The sequence below is a fragment of the Pseudopodoces humilis genome, chromosome 10 (assembly GCF_049639895.1).
Source record: "Pseudopodoces humilis isolate 2021_Gansu_Grassland_sample_001 chromosome 10, ASM4963989v1, whole genome shotgun sequence".
Lineage (NCBI taxonomy): Eukaryota > Metazoa > Chordata > Aves > Passeriformes > Paridae > Pseudopodoces > Pseudopodoces humilis.
The window spans coordinates 9,467,156-9,493,097 of NC_142209.1; the positions used below are offsets into that span (position 1 = coordinate 9,467,156).

Consider the following 25,942-nt stretch of genomic DNA (forward strand, 5'->3'; position numbering starts at 1 on the left):
CAAAGTCACCAGCACCTCCCATTAATAGTTCAGACACTAGAAAAGTGGGGGGGAAAGGAGAAAAAGTGGGGAGGGATTCTCTGTGTTCCAGCTGAATCTAACAGTTATTTCTGCAGGGCACAGCGCCAGAGACACACAAGTTCTGAATAAGCTAAAATAGCTACCAGAAAATTTGCCTGGGAAAACAGCAAATTTCTGTTAACACTGGAAAACATATATGAAAATACACTATTTTTCATACAGCTGATATGCAAAATATTTAATTTCACACATTCCTTAGCGTATCTGCAACCAGAACTGCTATTCATCTCTTCTCAGGGACAACACTGTTACTGAATGCTCATGTAGCAGGTCTATCAAAGATAGGCCCCAGCAGAAGCACAGACATCAACAGTGGAATTGTGAATTGGACAGATTCTGGATGTGGCAACACACAGCAGCAAGGCCACCCAGCCCTGAAAAACCAGCCAGGGCAAGATGAGTAGGAAAAGCTTCAGAGTGGGGTGACTTCCTTTTTGGATATATTGCAACATTAAACAAAAACAAAAAATTGAAAATACAAGCAAAGATCCAGTGGTCAATCCAGTTTCATGCAAATTCATAAACCCATTATTAATTTCAAGATATGGAGTATTAGAGTTATTCTTGGTCCACCCTGCATAGAATTTTGGAAGAGATAGAAGCCAGAGATTTAGGGCTACACTCAGTTTTAGGAAAAAACCTCTGGTCTTTCAAATGTTACTTTTAAGGGGTTGTCAGAGGCTGATGCACCATGAGAATCTCAGTCCAATTTTTGTTGGACACCCTCTAACACTGCAGATGATAATGGTGTGCTGATTCCGTGCGGAAAAAATGGTGTTAAAAAACAGGTCACAATCTTATATGGACCAATTTATCTTGGGGAGACAGTCACAGTTGTTTCTTTGTTATAGTTGAAAAGTTACTGCCCCTGAAGTATGTGAATCTTACAACAAAAAGTAAAAAGATTAATTTTATTGCTAATTTACTGTAATTACCTCATCTCTTCACTCCTTGCATGTTCTAACTCTCCATTAGTACCTTACTTATTTTGATCCATACTGAAAGGATGAGATTTTTATTAGTGGAGTAAAAAATAATTGTAGAAAGGCACCTTAATATTATTTTACCTTTCTTACCAGATAAATCTACATTGGCATCATTGCAAGATCCTTTATCAGCCACAGGCCCAGCTAGATGTTTCCCCATATTTTCTTCAATTTAAGCCCGTAACACACCTTCTAGCCTCCAACACTGTATTTTATTACAAGACCAAATAGTAAGTTAAGAGATTCCTTAAAAACAGAGGCATTCAAAACATAATGTTAAGCAGATGAAAATATACATTTAAAAACCAAACCCTGTTCTACCTAATGAGCTCTAGCAACAAGTGTCCTCTCTTTTATCTCTCCATGCAGCAACTTTCCCTGGTTCCTTGAATTGCAATACGGTCCATGTCACCTCCTCAGCATCCTTCCCACCAGCACAGATGTACCCTCAGGCCTCCTCTCTGCTACCAGCACCCTCCTGCTCCTCCCCACCAGTGTTTCCCAGCTCTGTGTTCTTCCCTGGCCCATCCCACCCCTGGGAGCAGCTCCCTGCTGCCCCAACACCATCATCCACCAGGAATGAGCTCTGAGGCACTGCGTGGTTTTGGGAGCCTCCATAGCCTAACTTCCTGTTAAGCTCCCTGACAGAAGGAAGTCACTGCTTGAAAGTGTAAAAACACACACCTATACAGCCATATACAACTCCAGATTTAGAGGCTGGAGGGGGAAAAAAGGACCCTCCCAAGCTCTTTTATGAAATGCTATCTAGCTAAACACATCACAAAGAATGTGATCTGAGATGTCCCATTTGCAATTTGCCCACAGCACCATCCAGGATTTTGCACCTACAGAATGCAAGTCTTCATAAAGAAAAAAAAAAAAATAAGCCCCAAACCCCCGTTCGTGGTGCTTGGTTAGCATCCGAGTGTAGGCAGGTAGAGCATGTTTTCAAAAAGCCTGAAACAATGCCTTTCTTACACAAAAAATGACTGTATAGCTTGATGGCTGAATTTGCAACTGAGCAATGCAGTGTTTAAAGGGCAAGTATTCAAATAAAACACGAGGTGTATAAGTAGAATATATTTTATATAAGTAATCCTAGTAAATGCAAAGAAGTAACTATGAGCAGAGGGTGGATAGAGCAATAAAAACAAGGTCAAAAATGCCCTGTTAATGCTTTAAAATGGGTTAATGAATGCAACAGTAACTACCAGGTAAAGGTTGCAGTAACAGACATCAACCATTTCTAAAAACAGTCTTAGGAAAACAAAAAGTCTCCACTTGATAAAAGCCAAAGTTCAGTCTAGCCCAGAACAAACTTAAATAAGAAATTAAATACTTACACTTTCAGGGATTGTTGGCAATCCAGTTATATCAGGAGTAATGAAATACGAGTGCTAATCAATGGGAAAAAATAATTGATAATTTATGCACACAGGAAAAAAATTCTTTTCGTAAGAACCCAGCATTTAGGATTTCCAACCCCATCTGTATTTAAGCAAATAGCCATTTTTCTAATAACATTCTTATTGCTGCTAGACAAAGAATTAAGCAGATCATGACATGAAATGACAAGCTCTGGCTCTGCACAGCACAAAAGCAAGGGAACAAAATGCTGGGGTGCAGTTTTGTAGTAACACTTAAATTATCACAGCTTTAAATGTTGTCATGAGCCTGAGCGTAGCATTGCTTAAATTAAGTATTGAATTAAACATTGCAACAAAAAAAGGCTAAAGGACAAAATGTAAATTTGGAATGGAAAAGAAAAATTCATATGAGAAAAATATTTAGAATGGAAATATTATTACTTGATATAAATTCTTTCCAAATATCTTTAAATTAAAAATATGGTAACAGAAATGCAAGATCTGAAGCTTGATATTCTGCAATAATTTATGAAATACATTAACAATTTTATGCATCTTAGTTTCAGGCCATCTAGGATGTAAATACAAAATGAATTAAACTAAAACCAGATGTAATATAAATTAACTCTCATTAATCCAGCACTCTTATTAGTTATCAGACATGGATTTAGCTCAGTAATTTTAAGGCACTTTTGCATAGTAGTCTAGATTTTGAAAGAGAAAAAAAATTAGTGCATGTTAAGTAAATAAGATAATTATTGATTTTTTAGCTTTTTTTTTTACAGAATTTATATGTTTCTTCAGACATTTTTTTATAATTATCAACACAAAGACATAGCTTGTTCTCAAGTCCAACTTCAAAAATATATACCAAAACAAAATCTGTAAGACTTAAATGTGTCATGCATTCAAAAAAAAAAAAAAAGAAAAAAAGAAAAAAAGAAGAACACTATTCAGTCTGTGTAGGAGACTTATTAAACCAACTTGATATATTTAATAGAAAATTTTCTCCACAAATTAGGTCATTTGGCAATAGTTAAAATTTAAGGAAAAAACTGGCTTAAAAAAGGCATCCCATAAACATCATACAACTTGCACAATAAATATCATAGGTATTTTTTCACATCAACACAGGAAAAAAAAGATTTTTTTTCTCTGCTCAAGAAGAGGAAAATATTCAGATTAGATTCAGACAGAATTCTGCATTCTTCAGAAGTATATTGAGAACAGAAAATTACTCCCTATATGTACTGCGGTCACAGAATATTTATCAAAAGATTTCTAAGTAATGAAGTTATTAACTTAGAGAAGTAATTATTAATAATTAACAAAGTAATAATATTTCACTCATTAAACAGAAAAGTAAGCCAGAAATATGAGAAGCAAAAGCCATTACTGCAGTCATTAAGAGTCATAAAGTAGCAAAAATACTGTGGTATGGGGTCCTTGCACATCTTTGCAAACTCCCTTAGGAAGATGAATGACCTTGAAAGAGGTATTAAATTAATAGTTGCTGTCTTGTATTAAGGTTTCTCTAAAAAGGACACTGGAAAATGCAAGTTTTGCTCATCAGTTCAAGGGTTTGATTTTCGTAAGTTTTTACAAAAGGATTATGATGCACACACACATAGCTCTGAAGCTGGATTTAAACAGAAAAATTAAGTTAATAGTAGATGGGTCTTTTAGGCCAAAGACAGCAGCAGAATTCCCCAAAGGACAGGTAAAAATAAGCCTCAAATCAACAGAGATGTCCTACAGCAAGTGATTATTTCTTTAATTATGATAGGTTTTAGATAGTCAGTGCCTTTTAAACTCACCGATAAAAGACAAGGCTGTTTTTTCAAAACTTGCTCACTTGCAAAAGTCATCTCTTGGTTCTTATACAAGATGAGAGAAAGATTGAACAGTTGGCTTTTGAGTTTTCCAACAAGAAAGGCCAAAGCTGGCTCTACTGCTTTTAATATTCCATTACAATATTGGCTTTTAATTTTTTTTATTTGTTTTAAATACTAGCTGAAAGTAAGTTTTATTCCTTTTATTGCTTCCTGATTTGAATTCAGATGTATCTAGCCTTCCCAATAACGACAACATTTAGAAAAAATTAAACAAAAAAAGTGACCTAAATTATTTTTAAGTTCAGGTTTCATAGAACGAATGACCATCTCATAAATTTCAGCCGCAGAGTACTTGTTATTGGGACTCACAGGTGAGAGCAGAACTTGGTCCCTAACTGGACAAAGGCATTTTGGTGTCTCCTGAAAAAGATTGCTAGGAAACACGACATATCCAGATATTGGATGTAATTTATGCACAGTTATGGACACACAATCCTAAGGACCACTGCGGTCTGCCACCCAAACCCTGCTGCAGCATTCACAAACCTTTACCCTGCTGCACAGCTGAGTGAATGAAATCTGAATCACACTGATCCTGGCACAAGGAAAAGCCACTTCAGGATGTCATTTCTACAATTATTTTTAAGACTGCAATTTATTTTTAAGTCTATTACTACTGATGGTTCCAGTATAGCTTTTCTACAATATCTGAGGATCAAGAAGGAAACATCAATAAAAAGACTACAACAGAAAAGCTGCTCCCTGCAGCATTACAAAAACAGAAATGCCTCTAGACCAACAAGCACTGGGATTCCAGCTGACACATTCCCCCCTGCTCTGCCCTATCTCAACCCAGAATATTTGCTCGACTGTCCCTGGAGCCAAGCATTTGGCAAGCGGTTTGCATTTCGAGAGCCACTGTTCACCAAGAAAGTTAAAAAACTCTTTGATATAACTGGGAACAAGGTATAATTGAGAAAAAAAAAACAATTCCAAAGTCAGACAACATTGAAATAAAACCAGCAAGTATTGACTTTATAGCAAGCAATCCGTCATTCCAGTGTAGCCAGCTGTATTCGCCAAGACAGCCATGTCCACATTCCCTACAACATTCATTTTGAGCTGGGCAAGTTATGGACAAGATGAACTTTGTGAGAAATACAAGGGAAAATATATTTAAAACTTCTCTATGTCCCTCTGAATGACAGGAGTTTTGAAGGACATTTTATAAAGCATTTTAGAGTTGCCAGATTATAATTGGTTGTAATACTGTAATAAATGATAGCAAAATATTATTTGAGATACAGAAGTATTTTTGGCAAAGGTGCTAGGAACTGAAACATTACACCGACAGAAGAAGGAAAAAACACATCAACAGAAACAATTCCAACTGCAGCCTCAAATCCAGTTCATTGTTCTGGTGAAAAGCAACACACAAGACTGGAAGGACTTCCAAATACAGTCAATTAGCACTGTGTAAGGAGAGAAAATATTAAGTCTCTATAGCCTAGTGAAAAAACAAGGAATCTGAAATACAAAAAATTAAAATAAAATAAAGGCAGCATTATGTTAATCAGCAATGATTAGTAATTGCTGGAACACAAGTGGTAGACTCCATTTTTCCTGGCTTCATAATAGGTCCAGATGCTTTTCTAGAATTTGTGCTTACTTTAATTGAAGTATTGGGCTTATTTCTAAAACACATGTGCTCAAAGACACAAGAAATCACACAAATAAGGTGAAGATAAATAATCTAATGATATTTCAGTATGTGTGTAAGCAAAGCCTTTACAAAATCACTTCTTTCTGTGTCCTACAACGTGTGATGGTTCAACCAAGACCCAGTTGCACACTGTGGCAAGTGCAGTGACTGTACAGATGCCCTGAACATGCACAATGGCTCAGAGACAGCAGAGGTTCTGTGCTGGCTTTATATTTCATGCAAGCTCTAAAAATGTGTTTAAACATGCATCCACAAGACAATTCTGGCTAAAACTTCAGGAACCATAACAGTGACATAATGACCACTTTTTGATGTTTCTGTAGAAACACCATCTTGTCCCACTATCACAATCCCATCCCACATCACAAAAAATTGGAGCACAAAAACAAAAGAGGCCTGGACATGTTATTTCACCAAGATGTGCTGAAAGTTTCACAAAACCAAGTGTACTTCTACTGTTCTTCCTACAGCATTTTTGTATGATTAAGCAAAACTAGGAAAAAGGGAAGAAAGATGGGAAAGCAGCCAGTTTTCACAGACTTTTGACCAATCCTGAAGCTGTACCTACTCAGACATAAGAGGCAATAAAACTGAGTTAGTGTCTCCTGATGCACAGCAGGAGAAACCAAAATTGTCTACATGAAACAGCTGGAAGCACAAAAAAAAGTAGTTCTAGCACTGTCAGATCCCACTGCAGTTTACTTTCTCATCCATAGAGCAAAATTCAAATTTCTGTTTCTTTATGACTACATTTAGAAAACAACATGACACAGAGACAGACTCTACCCTGCACAGGGAAAAAAAAGGCTGTCCAAGCCAGTTAATGATGAGAAGCAACAGAAATTTACTCTTTCAAAGGGCTGAGGTTACTTTTTCTTTCAACGTTACCTACTATTTCAGAGTCAGTAGGAATAAAACAGAAAAAATACTTACCACACTTAAACTGACAAAAGCATTTGCCTTTGGCACAGGATGGCTATACAAGGATTTCAACAAATCATTTGAGTCATTTTCCTACAGAGAAAAAATTTTAAAGGTAATTAATTACCACAGAAAAACTAATTACTGTTTTCTACATATCAAACTACACATTGACAAAGAGATATAAATATTTAATAACCAAAACAATTGTAATTCATACTGAAGTATTTAAGTGTGGGAGTGATGTTTTTCCTTAACACACTGCGTGCTTCTTCTTCCCCCTCTCTTGCTCTCAAAGCCAGTCTTAAAGGTGCAGAACTTAATATATAACATAAACCAGACGATTGGGGATACCAGTATCATAAAGTCACCCCAGGATATTATTAAGTATAAAATTCAAGACCAGCTTTGAACCTCATAAAATGATTGTATCTTCAAGTTAAGCCAATCTCTTGCACGTTTCCCCACTCACTCCTCAAGGGACTCACATCATTTGCAACTGAAAACAGGGATACAATGTCTAGCTGCTCTGAATATCCTGGACATCATCTTCCTAAAACTGTTAGCCATTATATAGGTTTATTTAAAATTTTATTAAATATGTCTCCTCAAAACACATAAAACAGTTAATAAGGTTTACTAAGCTACCTGGTTTAATTTGGATCCGTCACCAGTCTCTAGAAGAGACATTTACTTGGGAAAGAGAAGTGATTGGAGCTTTTGTTGGCTTGGAGTTTTCATTCTGTTTAGGGGTTTTGTTCATGGAGATTAAATTCTTTATGTTGCCAAAGTAAAACCAAAAAGCATCAGCGACAAGTCAGGGCCAACTTTTAAACACGTTTTTTTGAGTTTACAGGTAGCTTCTGCCTCTCCCTGTAAGAAGAGGATGCTACTGGACCTCATACCAGTGAACAAGGCTTTGGGTCTATCTCTTGGTCAGATGAACAGTGCCTAGGCCAGGAGAGAGCAGCATCCTCCCGCAGCCTGCTCAGCAACAAGTCCGGTTCCAGGCGGTGGAACAAACCACTTCCATGAACTGCTACAACTCTCTCACCCACCAAAGCAGTTGCCTCAGCACAGCATAAAACAACAAACCCTGCTACCTAAATTGCTTGAAATAATAACTGCAATGCCAGCACTGGTGATCAAGACAATCCCTATCCCTTCTCTCAAATACAACCTTAATAACAGTTTTACCTACTACAGTAAAATAGGGACCAAAACCAAGGTCTAATTATAGCATTTGTAAGACTTACACATACTCCACTTCATTGAATCACACAGCTAACACCAAACTTTCCTATATATCTTTTTACATAAAATATTATCATTCTCTACAGTCCATTTATTATACTGCATAATTATTGCTTATTCTATATTTCATATATTTTTGAAATGTTAGCTTTTCCAGTCTACAGCATATGGCTAAATATTGATGCCTTTTTAAATTGAAATCTAATACACTAATATAAAGCAAAAAGGTATAGCTTTAATGCTCTCAGTAAAGACAGATGCCAGTACCTCCTTTGCTGTGTAATCTTGGAATACATCTAATTGCTCATGAATATGCAAACTAAACTATCATGATTCTTCACCAAATGCTGCAAGTAATTTTGTCTTGCTACTTGAGACGTCAGAATTACAAGAGTTAGTTTTTAGTTAATATGAAGGGTGAAACAGTGCATAATATTTTATACAGTTCTGAACAAAAGTGTTTGCAGCTGATAATCAGATAGTTCCAGAGCACTACAGTTTACAATCAATATGTCATTGCAGCTCTCCAGTGATGTGACACTGCTTACACTTCACACAGGACCTGTTTATGCTGAGACTGACACATTATAAAGGTATATTTTCAGCAGCTTTTTTAGAATAATGTGGGATTCAAGTGACTGTGGAAGCTGTAAATTCAGATTCTTTGAATTTCAGTAAGAGGACTTAAACTTGCTTCTAAACCCTACTAAAACCTTAAACTTTTAGATAGCATAGAATCCCTTTACAATATTTGAAATGATGACTAATATTTCAAGGAAAATACTTCACACAAATAACTAGAATATGTAAAATTACCTGTTCTTTAGCCAAATAATCTGCCAGGGTATTTAGGAGCTTGTAGTATACCTCAAACCATGGTAGGTAACTGAAACAGGAGGAAAAAAGTGTTTTAATAAAATATCAATGTATTTTTCCAGTGCTTATAAAATTCTATGATGATTGATCTGACTTGCACATTTTGATAACATCTTGTGAGGGATTCGCATTTAGAAAAAAAAAGTGAGGAACACCCATGGAAATGAGGGCTCTGAGAGAGGCTGCTGGGAGTTTCTTCTCTGCTCAAGATCAAGCCAATAGCTGGCCAGTTCTCAGAACTGACATTATTTTTGACCACAGAAAATGAGATTACCTTTGTGAATACCACCTTTTAAACCCGAGAGTTTCTGGCTCTCTTTGTTTCTGGCCTTGGAAGGTAACAGAGCTCTAGTGCAGCTGCACCCCCCCCGCCCCTTGCGGCCTGTCCAGCCTCAGGGGAGGGGGCTGAGCCAGGCTCCAGCAGCTCCCAGGCGGAGGCTGCAGGACCTCGGCCCCAGGCCGGACCGAGCTGTGCTGCAGTGCCTGCTTCTCCCGGGAAGCCAGAGGGCTCCCGTTCCAGCGCGGTGGCCAAAGCCCTTCCCAGGAGGCCCCCGGATGGATGTTGACACTTGCCAACCTCCCCCCCACCATGGCCCACACAGACTGCTCTAAGCCGAGAACTGTCTGCTCCTTCCCTGCGGCTGCTGGGCTGAGAAGGACACCTGAAATCTGACACCAGGAATACCTGCCGTGGCTTGGGCCAGATTTAACCCTTTCACTACCCAGGTGAGACCTGCAGATTTAATCCCTTTCCAGAGTGAGGAAAGTGGGAGTGATCAACATGTAAAGAGAGGACATAAACCATCAAAGTCAGTAAAAGAAGGAGTTGAGCCTCAGATGGAAGGAGAATGAGGAGATGCTTTAATAAGCTGAAATATTATTTTGGTAAGGCCATGGAGATGGACAATAATGTTCTGAAAAACTCATTAAGTCATGAAAGAGTATTTGGGAGGAATGAAGTATTTCAAAGTGTAGATCTGAGCAAAGGTATCCATTGATGAAGCTGAGCAGATGGTGGAGTAGTTGTGATCCCATGAGATGCTGGAACAGAAAGAGAGAAGTTGATGAAGACCCTTGGCCCCCAGGGAGAAAAAAGAGAAAACTTCTGTTCCCAGAGATGATCACAAAGACAGATGAAGAGAACCTTTGCCTTTGAATAACTCATCCTTAAAATAACACCCCTTGAGTTCATGGCCTATGAACAGACCTCAGAGTGGTGTGAAAATGGGAGGAGGACATGATGGCAAAATTTTTGTCCATGCAGCTGCCATCATGGGAATGAAAAACCATGAGAAAACTGTTTTCTTGTGGAGAACTCTCCATGGGATGACAAGAGAAAACTCTCTCTTCAAAGATTGATAAAAGGACTATTGTATAATCGGGACTCTTTTAACCACTAGGTTTTGTCTCTATGTTGTCAGTTAGGCAAAGAAAAAGGTGGGGTGGGGAGGAAAGGTTTCTGGAGGTTTTATTCTGGTTTCATATTCTTGTAGTTCTATTAATAAACTTTCTTTATTCCTTTTAAGTTTTGAGCCTGTTTTGCCCTTTTCCTAATCCGTATCTCACAACAAGAGATGAGTAAGTTTCCTGGTGATTTTTAGCTAGTGCTTAAAACCACGACATGTCTCCATTTATAAATAAAAAGCCTATCAAATTTTTCTCCAGAAATTTAATGGCACATCACTGATAGACCATATAGATGGTTTCTTTAAGCTGGACACCTGCATGAAGTTCCATTAAGCGCAGATTAATTCATAATACTTAGACTTAGTATTTTCAAGATACTAAAAAAAAATTTGAAACTTTTTCTAATCTCATTCGCACTATCATTAATTGTTACAGATTTCAGTAATTATTTGCAATTTTGAAATTCTACATCTTCCTATATCCAGTGGACTGACAGAACTGTTGCCTCCCTGGAGAATGAAAAACAACTTTCTTTGGGCAGATCAGGTACCCCCTATTTGACAAGTGGTGCAATGCTGTGCAACAGTAGAGATGTCACATTATATGCAGAAATATTGGTCTCCCTATAAAATCATTTCTACAGATAAAATTAACTTCAAAAAATAAAAATATTCACCAATATTGCAAACACAAACACATTAATACATCTATACTTAAGAGACTTCTAAGACATGTCTGCAGCCCATGAGCACAATACTTGTTGCATTCCGCAACCACAGGATCATGTCCAGGGAAGCTACAGTTACTGGGACCCAGCTCAGGATCGGAACGAGACAAGCCTCTGTTCATGAAACCATTCATTCAGACTGGGAACAAACTCATTCAGAGACAGAGAGCGCTGAACAAAGGTAGGGTGTGGGGTTTTGATGGACAAAAGGGTGGAGTTTAGGACCAGGGACCACTAGGAACACAGCAAGGGAGAAACCCCACGGGCCCAATCCCAATCAGAACTCCTGGGCCGCCCCTCACAAGGGGTCTGGGGTGGGACAGCTTCATCCAGGGCTCACACTGCCCATCCCCCAAAGCAGGGGTCAAAATTCACACACATGGCTTACAGCCATGCCTCTCACTTTTACAATTGCTTATCTGAAACGGAATCTTTGCCTCCCTGAGGCACCTCACAACAATACTCTCACCAAGTTAAACAGAATCTAAGACACATAAGACATAACTGAAGAGTATAAGAAACTCAAACACAGTGGTATCAGTTCCAGTATTCCATCTAAAGAAGTTACCTTTAACAGTGATATCATCAGCGACCACATGCTACAGAACTTTCCACCATCACCATTTAAGATATTAAGTCGGATAAACTAAATAATAACAATATAAATTATGCCTTATTTACAAGTGACATACTTTCTCATGTCTGTTAGAATTTTATCACAAACATTACTGAATATTATAGTTATTATTAGTTGTTTGAGATTAGAAGAGGGAGCTGGAAAGGAAACAGTGCCTGAAAGGTTTTCAGAACATTTCATACCCATATATAATATTACTACAGACATCATTTTTCAACACAATGCAAATCCACAGACACGCATTTCTTAAAGGCTTTAGTGCATGCTGCAGACAGACCTTAAATTTCAAATTTATATATTCCAGGAAGTATGCTAACTGCAACTGCAAAAACCCAGTATGCAGAACCGAAATGTTTTCCCTGATAGGAAAAAAAAAAGCTGTCAGGGGGAAACCGTGGCTGGTAGAGAAGCCAAGTACTGCTTAGTCAGTGAGTCCACTGAAGGGCTATGCCGTCTTTGTAACACCTCTGTTATCAGTGTGCAGCTGGCAAGGCTTTAGAAATAGATCCTGATTCTTAAGGTAAAGCAAAAGCAGAGCAGAAATCCAAACACTGTTATAGTTAATGCATTTACTAGTAATCTTTGCTGTCTTTATAAATGCTTAACTATTGGCTCCTAAAAAAAGCAAAACCAAATTAAGTAACAAAACAAAAAAACACCATAAATATCCATCATGAATTTACTCTTGCCAAGCCAGAGATAAAGGCAATGCTTTAATGATATCCTTTAAATCCATCATATTAATGTCTTTATCACACTTTACCATACATTGTGCTAGCCATGCTAAACAAAAAACATTGTGCTAAACAATACTGTAAAGTCTTACTGTAAACTCTTAATGTTCACAGACATTTCTAATGTTTGGTATTGCTGACAGCGGTTAGGTGTGACATTATTACATTTGTTTCCCAATATATTCTTAATATAATCATAAAATTTACTTTAGTGCAGGTTTGCAAGGCCACTCACTGCTTACAGGTGTGAACATTCCATGCCCTCATAAAACACCCACCATATCAGCACCTAAAACATCTGATCTTTGAGCATTCTTTCACCTAGGACTCCTGTTCTATTATCTTCTCAAATCATGCTAACCTGGTTTTACACATCACTGAAACACAGCACAGAGAGGCAAACAAATTGTTTGCTGCAGTGTTCAGAGTTTCTGCAAATATCAGAGCTGTGGAACAGCTTCACAACCTAGAATTACAGCAGGGGTTGGAACACTGTCCTAGCATTTTGTCAAAGTCAAGGTACAAGGTAGGTATAAATCTCAAAGTATTTTTGTAACACTGCACACACAAATGGGTAAGACTACCTAAAGGCTTTCCAGTATCTTGCCTCTGTGTTAACACTACATATGACCCCAGCACATTTTGCTGTAGAATACTCAAAAATCTCATTTGATCATCTGTTTTTGATAATATTTATGAACAGCATTCTATAAAAATAAATTCCCCTACTTCAATAAAGTATTAACCATGCTTCTTTCCTATATGCATGATCTCAGCTCCCCTATAACTGAGAAAAGAAAAAGTGAATGCAATTTTTAAGTATTTAGAAAGGTCAAATTAATTATTTGAAATTAATGAACCTTAACAGAAAGCCAAGGGAGATTTTTCGTATGGCAAGGCAAGTTGACCAAAGAATACTTGCATGGAAATTTCTTCCCTTAGCAAAATCATATTGATGATACACTTACATGTCTTTGTGTAACAAAACCACTAAGAAAAACATCCTACTTGACCATAGTTTATGAAAGTCAGTTTCCTTTATGAGCCGAAAGAATGGTAAAAAAATTGCTTTAAGCCTTATAATCACAGACACAAGGTTAATGTAATTTCAATGCACCTCTTAAACCTGAAAAATTAAGGAGATCAAAAAAAGCACTCTATTACATTATATGGCATGAAACCAAAGGCTGCCAGAACTTGTCCTCTACTTCTTTTCTACATAATCTTCTGTTCTTCAATAGTACAGCTTAATTGCAAAAGCTTTTGACAATATTTCTAATTATAATGTTCTTCAACAAAATATTACAAAGATCTACTAGAAAGAAAAAGAAGTTCCCTTTATATATTTCTGTTATGTATTTGCTAATTGTAATTAATTCAGCATAATAAAAAAACATTATACCTGTTTTTTTTCATAAACAATAAAGAGTGCATTTGCATGTGTGCATATACAAGGCATCTCTGCATTCAAAAGTAAACACAGTTGTTCTCTTTCATAATGAAGACACCATCAGGTGGTTTTTTAGATTCTCAACTCAAAGACCAAGTACAGGCTCTTTGCCATTTTTTAAATCTTTAAGGCTGTCAAGCAACACTTTTGTCCTCTTTTATCATAGGCTAATTTTGGAAGCATGTTTGATAATAATACTATTAATTGATTTGGACTACTCTAGTAAACAGACTTATTCATAGTTAAACACTGAGATAGGTTTTACATCTTTATCTGTATATCATACTGGACAAAGAATTGTATATGGACTCATCAGATCCTGTAGTTTGGAAAAGACCTGTAAGACCATTGAGTCCAACCATCAACTCAGCATTGCCAAACCTACCACCAAACCATGCCCCAGACACCACATCTACCTGTCTTTTAAATCTCTCCAGGGATGGTGAATCCACCACCTCCCCAGGAAACCTGTTCCAACGCTCAACAACCCTTTCCATGAAGAAACTTTTCCTAATACCCAATCTAAACCTCCAGTGGTGCAACTTGAGGCCATTTCCTCTTGTCCCATGATTTATTACCCAGGAGAGAGCCCAACACCCACTTGCTACACCTTCTTTTCAAGTGGTTGTAAAGAGCTGGAAGGTCACTCCTGAGCCCCCTTTCCTCCAGGAAAACACCCCCAAGCTCTCTCAGCTGCTCCTGATCAGGCCTGTGCTCCAGACGCTTCATCAGCTTCATTATCTTTCTCTGGACCTTCTCCAGCATCTCAATGTCCTTCCTGGAGTCAGTGGCCCAAAGCAAACACAGAGTTCAAGGTGCTGCCTCACCAGTGCCCAGCACAGGAGGACAATCCGTGCCCTGCTCCTGCTAGCCACACTATTCCTGATGCAGGCTAGCATGCCCTTGGCCTCCTTGGCTACCTGTTCACAGCTGCTTCTTGTTCAGTTGCTCCCAAGTCCTTTTCCATCAGGCAGCTTTCCAGCCGCTCTGCCCCAGCCTGGAATGCTGTATGGGGCTGTTGTGATGCAAGGACAGTACTTGGCACTTGGCCTTGTTGGCTAGTTTGGCATTTGTTTGTATGACAGCTAAAATCCAGAAGCATTATGGGTCAAAGGATCTTCTTAGCTTTTCCTGTTAATAAAGCTTGCAAAATTATTTAATTTTTCCTAGCACAGTAGAACTAGTCTATGTACAGAAAATTCATCCAGCACACAAATGTCCATCAGCATCTATTAGCTGTGTAAATATTATTTTTTCCAAGTCAGTACAGAAATGCATTATCTGAAACATACAGTTTTTAAGTGGCTGAATTTGACAGAGGAGACTTGTAATATATTATTCCTCCTAACTCAGAACTGGCATACTAATATGTACATTAATATGTACCATACGCACTAATGTGTACCTTAATATGTTATGTACACACTAATATGTACCTTAACAACAGATAAAATCAAAATTAAAGTCCATGACCAGAAAAACCTCACCACCATACCTGTATTCATAAAATTATTTAGGAGCAGTCAGTACATTTCATAATTAATTAGCTGTCTTATGAAAATGTCTAAAGGTTACCAATGAAAGCTCTTCACAGTAGAGAAAGTAGAGGAACATTAGGGCTTTATTGTTCAATTTGAATGTATTTGGAAGCCTAAATTAATTTCAGTTCTTAAACTATAAAACTATTACTGGTTTCCTATTTATTTTTCATTAATTGTAGCCATTGTCCTTGCATTCCTCAAGCTACAATCAATAACTGATTGAAAAACAAACATGTAAGACAAGCATAGGAAAACATCCAAAAATATAAAACAATTTCTCTAAATATTTCTTCCATGATCATGAGAAACAAAAAAACATCAGCAATATTAATAGATGAATATTTCCTGATGGAGAATACAGGAGTCTTTATTTAAAAGTACAGCCCCTGTCTGTCACAAAAGCAAGAGACCAAGACCCTTCATGGTTAATTAAAAACATACTTAGCATTTTCTCTTAATCCAAATGAGCCATAAGGCAGGAGCTCAGACTTTTATTCAAAGTCATGCACAACCCTTGTTGCCATAAGTAAACTTCCACCTCACTGGTGCTTCTACTGCAGCTCTGATAAAACTTTTACATTCATGAGTCAAAGGTTAAACAAAAGAGAGGAAATGTTTTCTGTCAAATAGTCAGGTAACCACTAACAGTCCTGAACTATCAGCAGGAATCTAACTTCTAGTAATCAAATAAAACTAAGGAAACTGCCTTTCCGTAGCTAAATGCCTAATGTCTAGGGGCTACTTTTCTGTCTGGAAAATTGACACAAAATGTGTAAAATTGAAACATTCTGCTTCTAAGGGATTTGCCTAAAGGAAAAGTGAAAAAGTTTCAAGCGTGGTCTAAACTGAAGAACTACAAAGCCTTACCTCATAAACCTGTCTTCCTTATTAGAGCATTTCATTTGGAAATGTAGGTGACAATTTTACAGTCATAAAATTAATGAAATCTAAGACTGAGCATTTTAATGATGCATTTTGTGTTCCTCTGCATATCTTAGGTCAACCTCAGAGTCCATCAAGAGTTTCAAATTATTTGTACTTTGCACTAAAACCGTTCAGGTAATTCAAAATCAATTCAATGTAAACCCAGGAGGTATTATTTCCACTGCAAGAAGCAGTGACACTTAAAAACATAACCCAGAAGAATTAAGTCTACTATTATTCAAAAGCAGACATTTAAGTTTCTACTGTGCCACTTCAAACCTCAACTAGCAAAACTATTACCTAAAAATAGGAAAAGTAAAACTTGGAGAAAAAAATCCAGCATAGGAAATGAACTCAACAAGGTATTTTACAATATGCCTATTGTCTATCTCTTGTCTTACAGGGTTGAGTTAGCTCAACACTTTGTGGAGAGGGAGGAGGTGACAAAGCAGGATCCACACTGAGAGCTTCACAAAGCAGCCATGCAGCTTAATGAAAAGAGCTAAATTAAATAGAACTTGTAAATGAAACACACAGCATTTCTGGAGAATAATCCAAGAGTTATCTTCTCATCTTACTATGGTTTAGCACTTCGAATTTGGCAACTGCAGTCAAGCTCTACACATTCATTCTAGACAATACCACAACTAAGTTCTTCAAATAAAAAAGCCTGAGAAAGCTACCTTGAGAAATTTTCATTTCACTTTATAAACTTTATATAGAGAGTATTTGAACAATACATTCTGATTTGGAATAATTTACACAATTCATATACTTGTGTATATAAAATGGAAAAAAGAAATCTATAAAACTTATAGAGGAATTTTGTATGTACAAATATATTTTCTGTTTCAAACTATCCATTTTAAAGCAGGACCATGTGGCTGCAAATTCAGAGATAATTTCCTTTAGTGTTTCAGATGGAGAATGAATTACAGAGCGAAGTCCCATAAATCACAAGACTTTAATCTTACATGCAGCTTTGAGTTGCTGGTGTTAAACCTGAGGACGAGCAGCCTTTATTTCAGCTTTCAGTTAAGAATCTCATTCAGCAGTTGAAATTCTATCTCTTTAGAAGCCCTGGCATAAGTTAACACATGGCTTGGTACTATCCACAAAAGATATGCACAAGTGAAAAGCTGTGCCCTGCTCCCCATTCATCAGCCTACCCAAATGACTACAGTATTTCCTTTCAATCACTTTGACTGGCTTGTTCCTGCTCATCTTTAGAGATTTTTAGTTACATTTCAGTTATTTATGACAATTCAACTAGATTTTCTGTATTTTACTATCTTTAACTGTCTTTGTAAAAGCCTGAGTCAGGAATCTTATTATAATCCTCTTGTCCGAAGGGATACATCCATGTGGACATGGACAGGCAGTTTGACATGGCATTTTTGTACACTTGCACCTGTGTGTTTATATAAAAGTCCATGGCTATTGTGCACACACCCCTGAAGAACAAGTAGTCTGAATTGCCCATACATCAGCCATCATGTGTATACACACAGCAAATATCATTTTATGTCATTTTGATATATGGACAAAAGCAACGTTGAACATGTGTACACACACTCTTTATATATAAAGACAGCATTCATTTGTTTGGATTTTTTTAAATTTTGGTTAATTTAAGAACAATAAGCACAAGCAAAAGAGAGACAGATAAAATGCAGAGAAAGAGACACATAAAGTGAGAAAAAAATCTGCTTAGTGATCACTCTACACAGTGAGTTCTCTTTCACTTGGTCACTTCTAATGAATCCTGGAATTCAGAGCAAAAATCAGACTGGCTACTAGAACACATAAGATTGAAATATTGATGCATTCTTTCCATCTGAGCTAAACACCGCACAATGCACACACACATTCTGGAGATAAGCAGACTACCCAGCTACAAGTACAATGCAATGAAGCTAGTCCTGTTACGCATTCAGCTGTGCACTGTAAATTTGAAATTGTCACAATAAAAGCAATAAAGGCAATGCTTTGGATATGGTTCAGTGAAAAATTATAGCTTGCCACCTTTCATTTTCCTACTCATTTCTACCAAGTAATAGACCATTGACTAATCTTTAGCTGATGCACGTCCATGGGGAAATGTTAAAAGAAACACCCAGTTTACACCAGCTGAGAATTTACATCCTTTGCTTTGCAGCACTCCATACAGTACTTAAATGTACTTGAGCATGCATAACTGATTTAAATGTTGTTACAGCCGCACAAACAATGCAAAACATTTTGTTTCTAGCTTAATGAGAAAAGAATATTAACTCAGAGAAAAGAGCTAAAGCATACACGTACATTCTCACTCTGAGTTTTAACAAGTTATATTAAAAAAAATGTATCACTGAGAAAAGGGTTAAATGTTACACATTCCAAAAGCCTAAGACTTATATCCTTCTGAAGTATTACTAACGACATATTTCAAAGATCCCAGAAAGTAAATTAATTTCCAGAATAAAATATTTCCCTACTACTACTTCCATTATATGGTAGTATTTTTTTTCTTTGCAATATTTAGAGCAAACATTTCTTTTTAAATTACTTGCCAAGAAACATCCAGTGTACTGGCTCTCAACATTAGTTTGGCATCTGTTTAAAAGTTCATTAAAATCTTGATGTACTGTTTCCAATAACTTTAAGTACTCTACAAGTCTCTACATTGGCTGATCTTTTTTTCCCCTCAGTGTTCATTTACTGATAATCCTTTTACAAGCTGATGTTAGGTTTTTCTCCCGAACTCACATGGTCTATCCTAATGACACTCTCCATGACTACATGATTTCCATGTTGTCCAAACACCTGAAAAACTGCTTTTCTCCATATTATTCCTATCCTACTCTCAAAAATTCTCTCCTTCCCCTTTGCTGCCAATGCATTTGGCCCCTCCTCTCTTGCATTTGGAGATTCTCACTTTAAAAGCAATTTAAATTCAATTTTGTTCTTCCTATTTGCTGCTGAGCTTGGTATTTTCATTTCCTCTAAGGGGCTTGAAGGCTGCTAGGCTCTTAACTGAAGTTGCAAATTTGTCTTTTAATGAGATCACTCTGCCTTTAATTTAATTAAAATGGTTTTAGGACAACTAAATAATTGGGGGTTTCTGTTGCCAAAACAATTAAGAGAGAATAAAGAAAAAGCAAAGGGAGAAACATAGTATTTCTTTGGGGTCACTCTCCCCAACATCAGTGTCTCTTCTGCAACAAAACAGTGTGCTCTTACCTTGTGAATCCTCTGGATCTCATATTTCTTATACTAGATATAGTCTGGGAAAAGAACTTGGACGAGACACCCAAAAATCTCCTTTCCAAGGACAGGAATACAGAATAATGCACTTTATTGTTGAACTGACAGAGTGCTTGTCAAAGATCTGATTAGAAAGTAAAAATATCCACATAACAGTCCAAGCTTCTAAGGCTGGAATATATTGTTCTCTGCCTTTTAAGCAGAGATTTCATATTATTTAAATAAAATTATTTAGCTTCACAGAAGAATACCATCATATGGGGCTTGGGGCCACCTTTTATGTGAAAGCAATGGTAGCACTGCCGTAGAAAAGCAATACCCTGATAGCAAAGTTAAACACATTAGCAGAGAATTTGTAAAAGATATTTTTTTCTTGTATTTGTTATATTCACTCATTAATTCAATTTTTATTTACCACCTTACCTTAGAATACAGAGGCAGACCTTGCCTCCTGATGTCAAACGGCAGAATCCAAACCTTTGCTTACTTTCAATGTCAGTGAGCACAAAGGTGAAATGCTGTCCTACTTGGTTTTGGGACACCCTGAAAAACCAGATACAGAGCATAAAACCATTAAATCACATGAAAGATGAGCATTTAAGTCATTGGTCTCAAGTATTTTCATGCTCAATCCTCACTATAATCCTCAACACAATTCTATTGTCTGCTGTTCTTTTCCAATTCTTACACAATTTTCTACAGCAGAATACCTAAGGACCTGCAAGTAATGACTAACACCTGCCATTTCTGGTTCAATCTTAGATGATCACACTGAAAATTAATTCCCAGAGAAGCTGAAAATCATTACAGACGTCAGTCTACCAGTGAGAGAGCACAAATTCTTTTTTAATTTATCCCTTGTAATATGGGGCAGGGGCAGTTGTTGTGGTTTTTGTTGGGTTTTGCTGGTTTGTTTGGGATTTTTTAAATCTCCAACAAAATTAATTATAGGAAATCAAATCTACCTCCTAGTGAAAAAAAAGTAGCAGCTGATCAAAGGGAAAGAGAAGCAAGAACACAGGGATTTTATACTGTTTTTAACACATGCGTGACAAAGGTTTAAAGATCAGCTAAGTGGTACCACTACCCAGCCTGTAGAGTCTCCCACTCTTTTCAAATTGCTTTAGACCCACACGAACATAAAATGACTAGGATGAACCAAAAGCTTGTGCTGAGCATACATTAGAAGATAGACTTAGTCCAATATAATCACCCATAAATGATGGACTTTTTTGCATTAGGTAATTAAACCATTAAAACAAGCACTTTCCTCAACTGCCTTCAACAACCTGGAACAATCTAATGCTGTCTTTAAACACTGTAAATACTCAATGGCTTGTTCTCAGTCCCTCCTTGCTCAGGTTCTGGGTAGCTGGGATGCTGTACACTGCACCTCACACCAGAGAGCCATCAATAACCAGGCCTTACTGCTCCCCTGCCAACCTTGCAGTTTTCTCTGCCACATCTCTGCACTTTGCTCTTTCCTGCACAGAGTAGACTGCCATGAAATGTGGGGTGTGGTTTCAGCACCCCTGCACACCCTGGGGCTGGGGGCTCCCGCAGAAACCCAGCAGCAGCTGCTCAGTCGGAGCACTGGAAATGCTGTGAGCAGTAACCTCAGCTGCCTCTGTTACCACCCTCTCTCTGCTCTGCCACGTCCCACTCTGAGGCTTGGAGCTTCCAGCAGCCAGGCCTGGCTTCTCCTTACACCATGAAACACCCTGCCAGGGTCAGGTTGGAGGCTCTGCGCACAACCTTATTAACCCAAATTGTTTTTAATGAACTGAGTACATCTATGTCAGGCAAAATATCTGTACACAGGGCCACTTTAAAAATGAGATTTAAATTCTGGTATTTTCTATTAAAAATAGCCCAGTCAAGTTATGAGTTCAGTGGGAAGGATTTCCGATGCCATCTCACCACCTCCCAGTCACAATCTTTCCTTTGCTTCTTTAACAGAGGCAACTCCATGTTTTCACAGTCAGTGTAAGAGTGGCCCGGCTTGAAAACTGCTTCCCACACAGTATAGAAAGAGATGTAAGCAGCAAGTCACAGATTTTTAATATGAGAAACGTTCCAAGGCTACAACTCAATTTCCACAAGAACCCAAAAGTTTGCATTTTGTCCCATTTGTTTCAAGAGAACCACTAACAGAAGCCAGTGACCAACCATCCATCTGGACTACATTTTCTGTTCAGTTTAAAATACTGAATTAATTCTGGGTTATAATTTGAGATGTGGGGGCAGCAAGGATTCCTGTTTTTCTACTCCTCTTCAGCAGAATTAAAACTGACTATATGTAAGACTTACCATGAAAAACAATGATAATTGGGAATTTCAATCAATAGATGAACACAATGTATAAATCAGACACATAAAATATTCCACAAGTGCTAGCATTACAGTTTTAACACATATATAGCATGTTCCATCATGCAGACAAACACTGGCCAAGTGACTTGGGATTTGTCCCTCCCTGTTTCACTGCAACACATTCAGGTTGTTTAGAAATCAAGTCTCCCCTCCAGAAACAGGCGGCAGCTCCTGACCCTGCTACCTGGACCACAGAATTGATTCCTTTCAAGTTTTTCTTAGCATGAAAATCAACACAGATAAAATGAAATTATTACCAGAATATTATATCAGAATTCCCTCAACAAAATGTTATCCAGACTATTTACTGGAGCACAAGATAAAGTAGTCCAACTGCAAAGCCTTTCTGCAGAATGCTGGTCTAGTCAGCTGTTTGAAGAGAGCATGATCTGCTCACTTGCAAGGGGAGAGCAGGCACAAATCGTTGCTAACCAGTGCTGACATTCTCCTCACTCATTCCTCTACCTTGCTTTTGACTTACTTTCAACTTTGCCCTGTGTGCTTACTTCTAATGCTAGTTCAACAACAATAAATCACTAGTAATGAAGAATGTGTGTAAATACTTATTAACCCTGCAGACTACAATGGGCTCTTTCTACAGTTCACTATAGAATTAAATATAGGTTTTTAAATCTTCTATGTACCTACACAACACAGAAAAGACTTAGTACCAATGGAGTACGTAAAGAGTAATTTTAAAGATTTTTGTTTACACTACAGCCATTGCTCAGGCCTCACTTTAAGGGAGCCTTGAGAGTTGATTAATACAGGAATTGAATCTCTCCTTCAAACAAAAAACAGCATATCTAATCACTAAATTTATCCTTTGCTCTCCATATAAACTGTTCTTCTTCCAAATTATTTTGTTTAGGATAGAGTAGATGTTTGAAATTTTTTTTTCTTCAAATTTTAGAAATTTTTGAAGAGTTTCAAAAAATTTACGACCTCATATGTTGGAATAGAGATTTCTATTTTCTTTTAAAAGCCAGTCACTATGTCATTGTTACTTATAAAATATCACATACATGTCCTTGACCAGTGTAAGTAATATACACAGTTCTGTCTGAAGCTTTGGTGGCTGCTACTTAAACCTGAAAGTTTCACATGTATTACAACCCCCAAACTGATAGGGAAAACCAAACCCATCAATTAGTCACCCTAATTTCCCCTAAATCAAAGAACAAAATAGAGACTGTTTCAAGCAGGAATTCGAAAAACAGGTAGCGGTACAAGCTGATGGAGAGACTGTGGAGACAGTTAACAGTAGGTTGGGCATCCTCTTCAACTAATTGCTATCCCCTAATCTAAGCTTCAGGGACTATTTCTTTCACTTTCCAGGCCCACTCCAGGATCCACAAGTCCACAGCTCAGGGTCCCTGTGTGGAAAGCTCCTCTGTTCCACCAAGCTATCTGATTTGAGCTCTGCCTCCCAAAAAACCCAATCCTTTACAATTCTGGAAGAAAAAAAGGAACAGGAGAAAAACTGGGGAAGATATGAAAATGCCACCACCAGGTAAGAAAATTCTCACAAATAAAAAGCACTGTTAGCTTATTAATGGGACTATGTTTTCAAAAAAACCCAGAAACATTAAAAGAAACCACAACTACCGAGTAAAGAGTCTCACTGGGAGTATTTAAGTTGCAAAAGAAGCCTGTCTAAAAGCTCTCAGGGCCCTGACCATCACACTTGGCCAAGGGTCTATGGGAGCACGGGGCAGCTCCCTTGTCATTCCCAAGTTCCCCCTCAGACAAGCGCACCTCTGCATACACATGGAAACCAAACAACCCCTGTTTGAAATCATTAGCTACACTCTTCACAGCACACACTGCAGCCTGTCCTTACACTTGTCTCACACATTCACTATTACACAAACATGTGCCACAATGAGACACAAGATGCAAAGAACTCAGCTGTGTGCAACTGCTGCTACATTTCTGAGTTTGAAACCCCCCTTGCAAACTGACTGCAGTGTCTGAGGGGTACAAGAAATGCTACAGCTTATTTATCTTCACCCATAAGCTTGAAGTACTTTCTTGATTATTTACTTTTCACTCTCAACTATTTACTCTAATGGCAAAATTTTTGTGTATCTTAAAACCACCTTTTCACAAGATCTGAAAATCCGATGATTTCAAAGCATTGTTTTGCACTTTGCTTGATCATAACTGTGTTTCCCCACAGACTTTTACCACACATATCAATAGAAACACCATTAGCCAGGAACAGGACAATGACAGTGATGTCATTCCTGCTATCATTACTCACTCACCCTAAAAGATTATGAGTTAAATAACCAGCATGGTAATTCCCATACTCGAGTGACATTCTGCTGCTGAGGAGAAATCCTCTACAGCAGTAGCACCATTGATTATTCCCCAAAATCCTATACTTCCCAGTGACTGGGTGAGCACCAGGGGGAATTAGTGAGGTACACATCACTGTCTCCATGTTGATCCTATAGGTAGTTCCAAAAAGCATATCTAAAAGAGGGTTGTGTGCTTCACATTCAGCAGGAGGAATGCATCCTGAAAGGGAAAAGACTGAGGAATGAAAGGTGTAAGAGAAGTACTTATGGTGGAGAGAAATGGCAGAGACTCAAAGCACAGATAAAAATGAGGGGTCAAGCAGTGACGTAGCACAACTTCAGACTGAACCTGAAATAGTTCCAAAAGGAACAAGAGAAGTTGCGCCCTCACTAGTCATCACCCAGCTACATAACTGATGGATGTGGAGACTGAAGTACAAATTCTGCAAAGTTATACCTGAGTTCTGGGTTGAGAGGGAAAATAAAAAAGACTGCTGGAGAAAGAAAAGTGAAGCAAACCATGCAGGATTTGCACCAAGGATTCAAGCAACAAGAGAGAACAAAATGGTGTTGCCTGAAGCATTAATATTACTTTAGCAAACATTAAATGGAAATTAAAATCTCTGTCATCAAATGTAAAATCCTCCTAGACCATATGGAAAGAAACTGAATACCAAAGAAAAGGGTCTTTCTTTGTAAATACATGCATGCAAACTCTAAGAATGTTATAAAGTTGTGCCATTATTAAATATAATTTATTCATAAAAAGAGACACAGGTTCTCAGAGCTCAAGAACTTCTGTGATGCGGTTCATTTCTTATTCCTTTTCAAATAATATGTACACCATAACTAGAAGTAATGAAATTATGTGTTTGTTTTCAATAAAAAAGTATATATACAACTCAAAGTTTAAGTCACGGTCAAAGAATTTTTTTTACACCTTTGTGCCTCTTTTGGCTTGACTTTCAGTTTCAATTTAATGGGAGTTACCTCTATATTTTTAATTACCATTCACAGTATGTACCTTTGATAATTAGAGTGAGTAGTGTAAAGTTATTTGTAGCATCTGCATAAAGTATGGCTGGTGAGCAAACAGCATTGAATAGTGAGAACTAAATCTAGATCTCTATGATCATTGCAGGATAGTGGATAAAAGAAAATCAAATATATGTGCTCATTTCTTTTCAGTTCCTTAAGTAATTAATATAAGTGACTAGAAAGAAAATGGGTGACAATGATGTTAGTACTGGTGCTTTAACTTTCTCCATAATTTGAAGAACACAGATTTCCTACTTTATTTGGTTTTATTTAGCTAGATAACAGAATTAACATTCCATTATCTATAACTCTGCTGTGGATTAGAAACCCAGAAGTAATATATAGAATAGAATCGTATTTTTTGTTTTAAGTATCTTGGTCAGCAGAATCAGTGGAAGTTACTACTTTTACACTAGTAATTTCTAGCTCTTAACACACTCAGACAATGTTTGAAGTATTTTATATACATAAATAAATACATATATATATGCTATATATATGTATATAAATATACAT

At 37.4% G+C, this 25,942-nt stretch overlaps 1 protein-coding gene across 5 annotated transcripts in view; it reads right to left on the bottom strand.

The window, feature by feature from the left end:
- DENND1B (DENN domain containing 1B) overlaps positions 1-25,942 on the bottom strand; it is a 165,260-nt gene that overhangs the window by 71,202 nt on the left and 68,116 nt on the right. For 2 of the 5 annotated variants that reach the window (XM_014250799.2, XM_014250798.2), the window contains exons 5-9: positions 20,133-20,252; positions 8,984-9,053; positions 6,926-7,006; positions 4,252-4,311; positions 2,411-2,464 (exon numbers count right to left, since the gene is read on the bottom strand). In XM_014250799.2, the coding sequence (XP_014106274.2) occupies positions 2,411-2,464; positions 4,252-4,311; positions 6,926-7,006; positions 8,984-9,053; positions 20,133-20,252 (385 nt within the window). The remainder of the gene's footprint in view (positions 1-2,410; positions 2,465-4,251; positions 4,312-6,925; positions 7,007-8,983; positions 9,054-20,132; positions 20,253-25,942) is intronic. The other 3 variants (XM_005521254.3, XM_014250800.2, XM_014250801.2) reach the window with 2 other exon arrangements.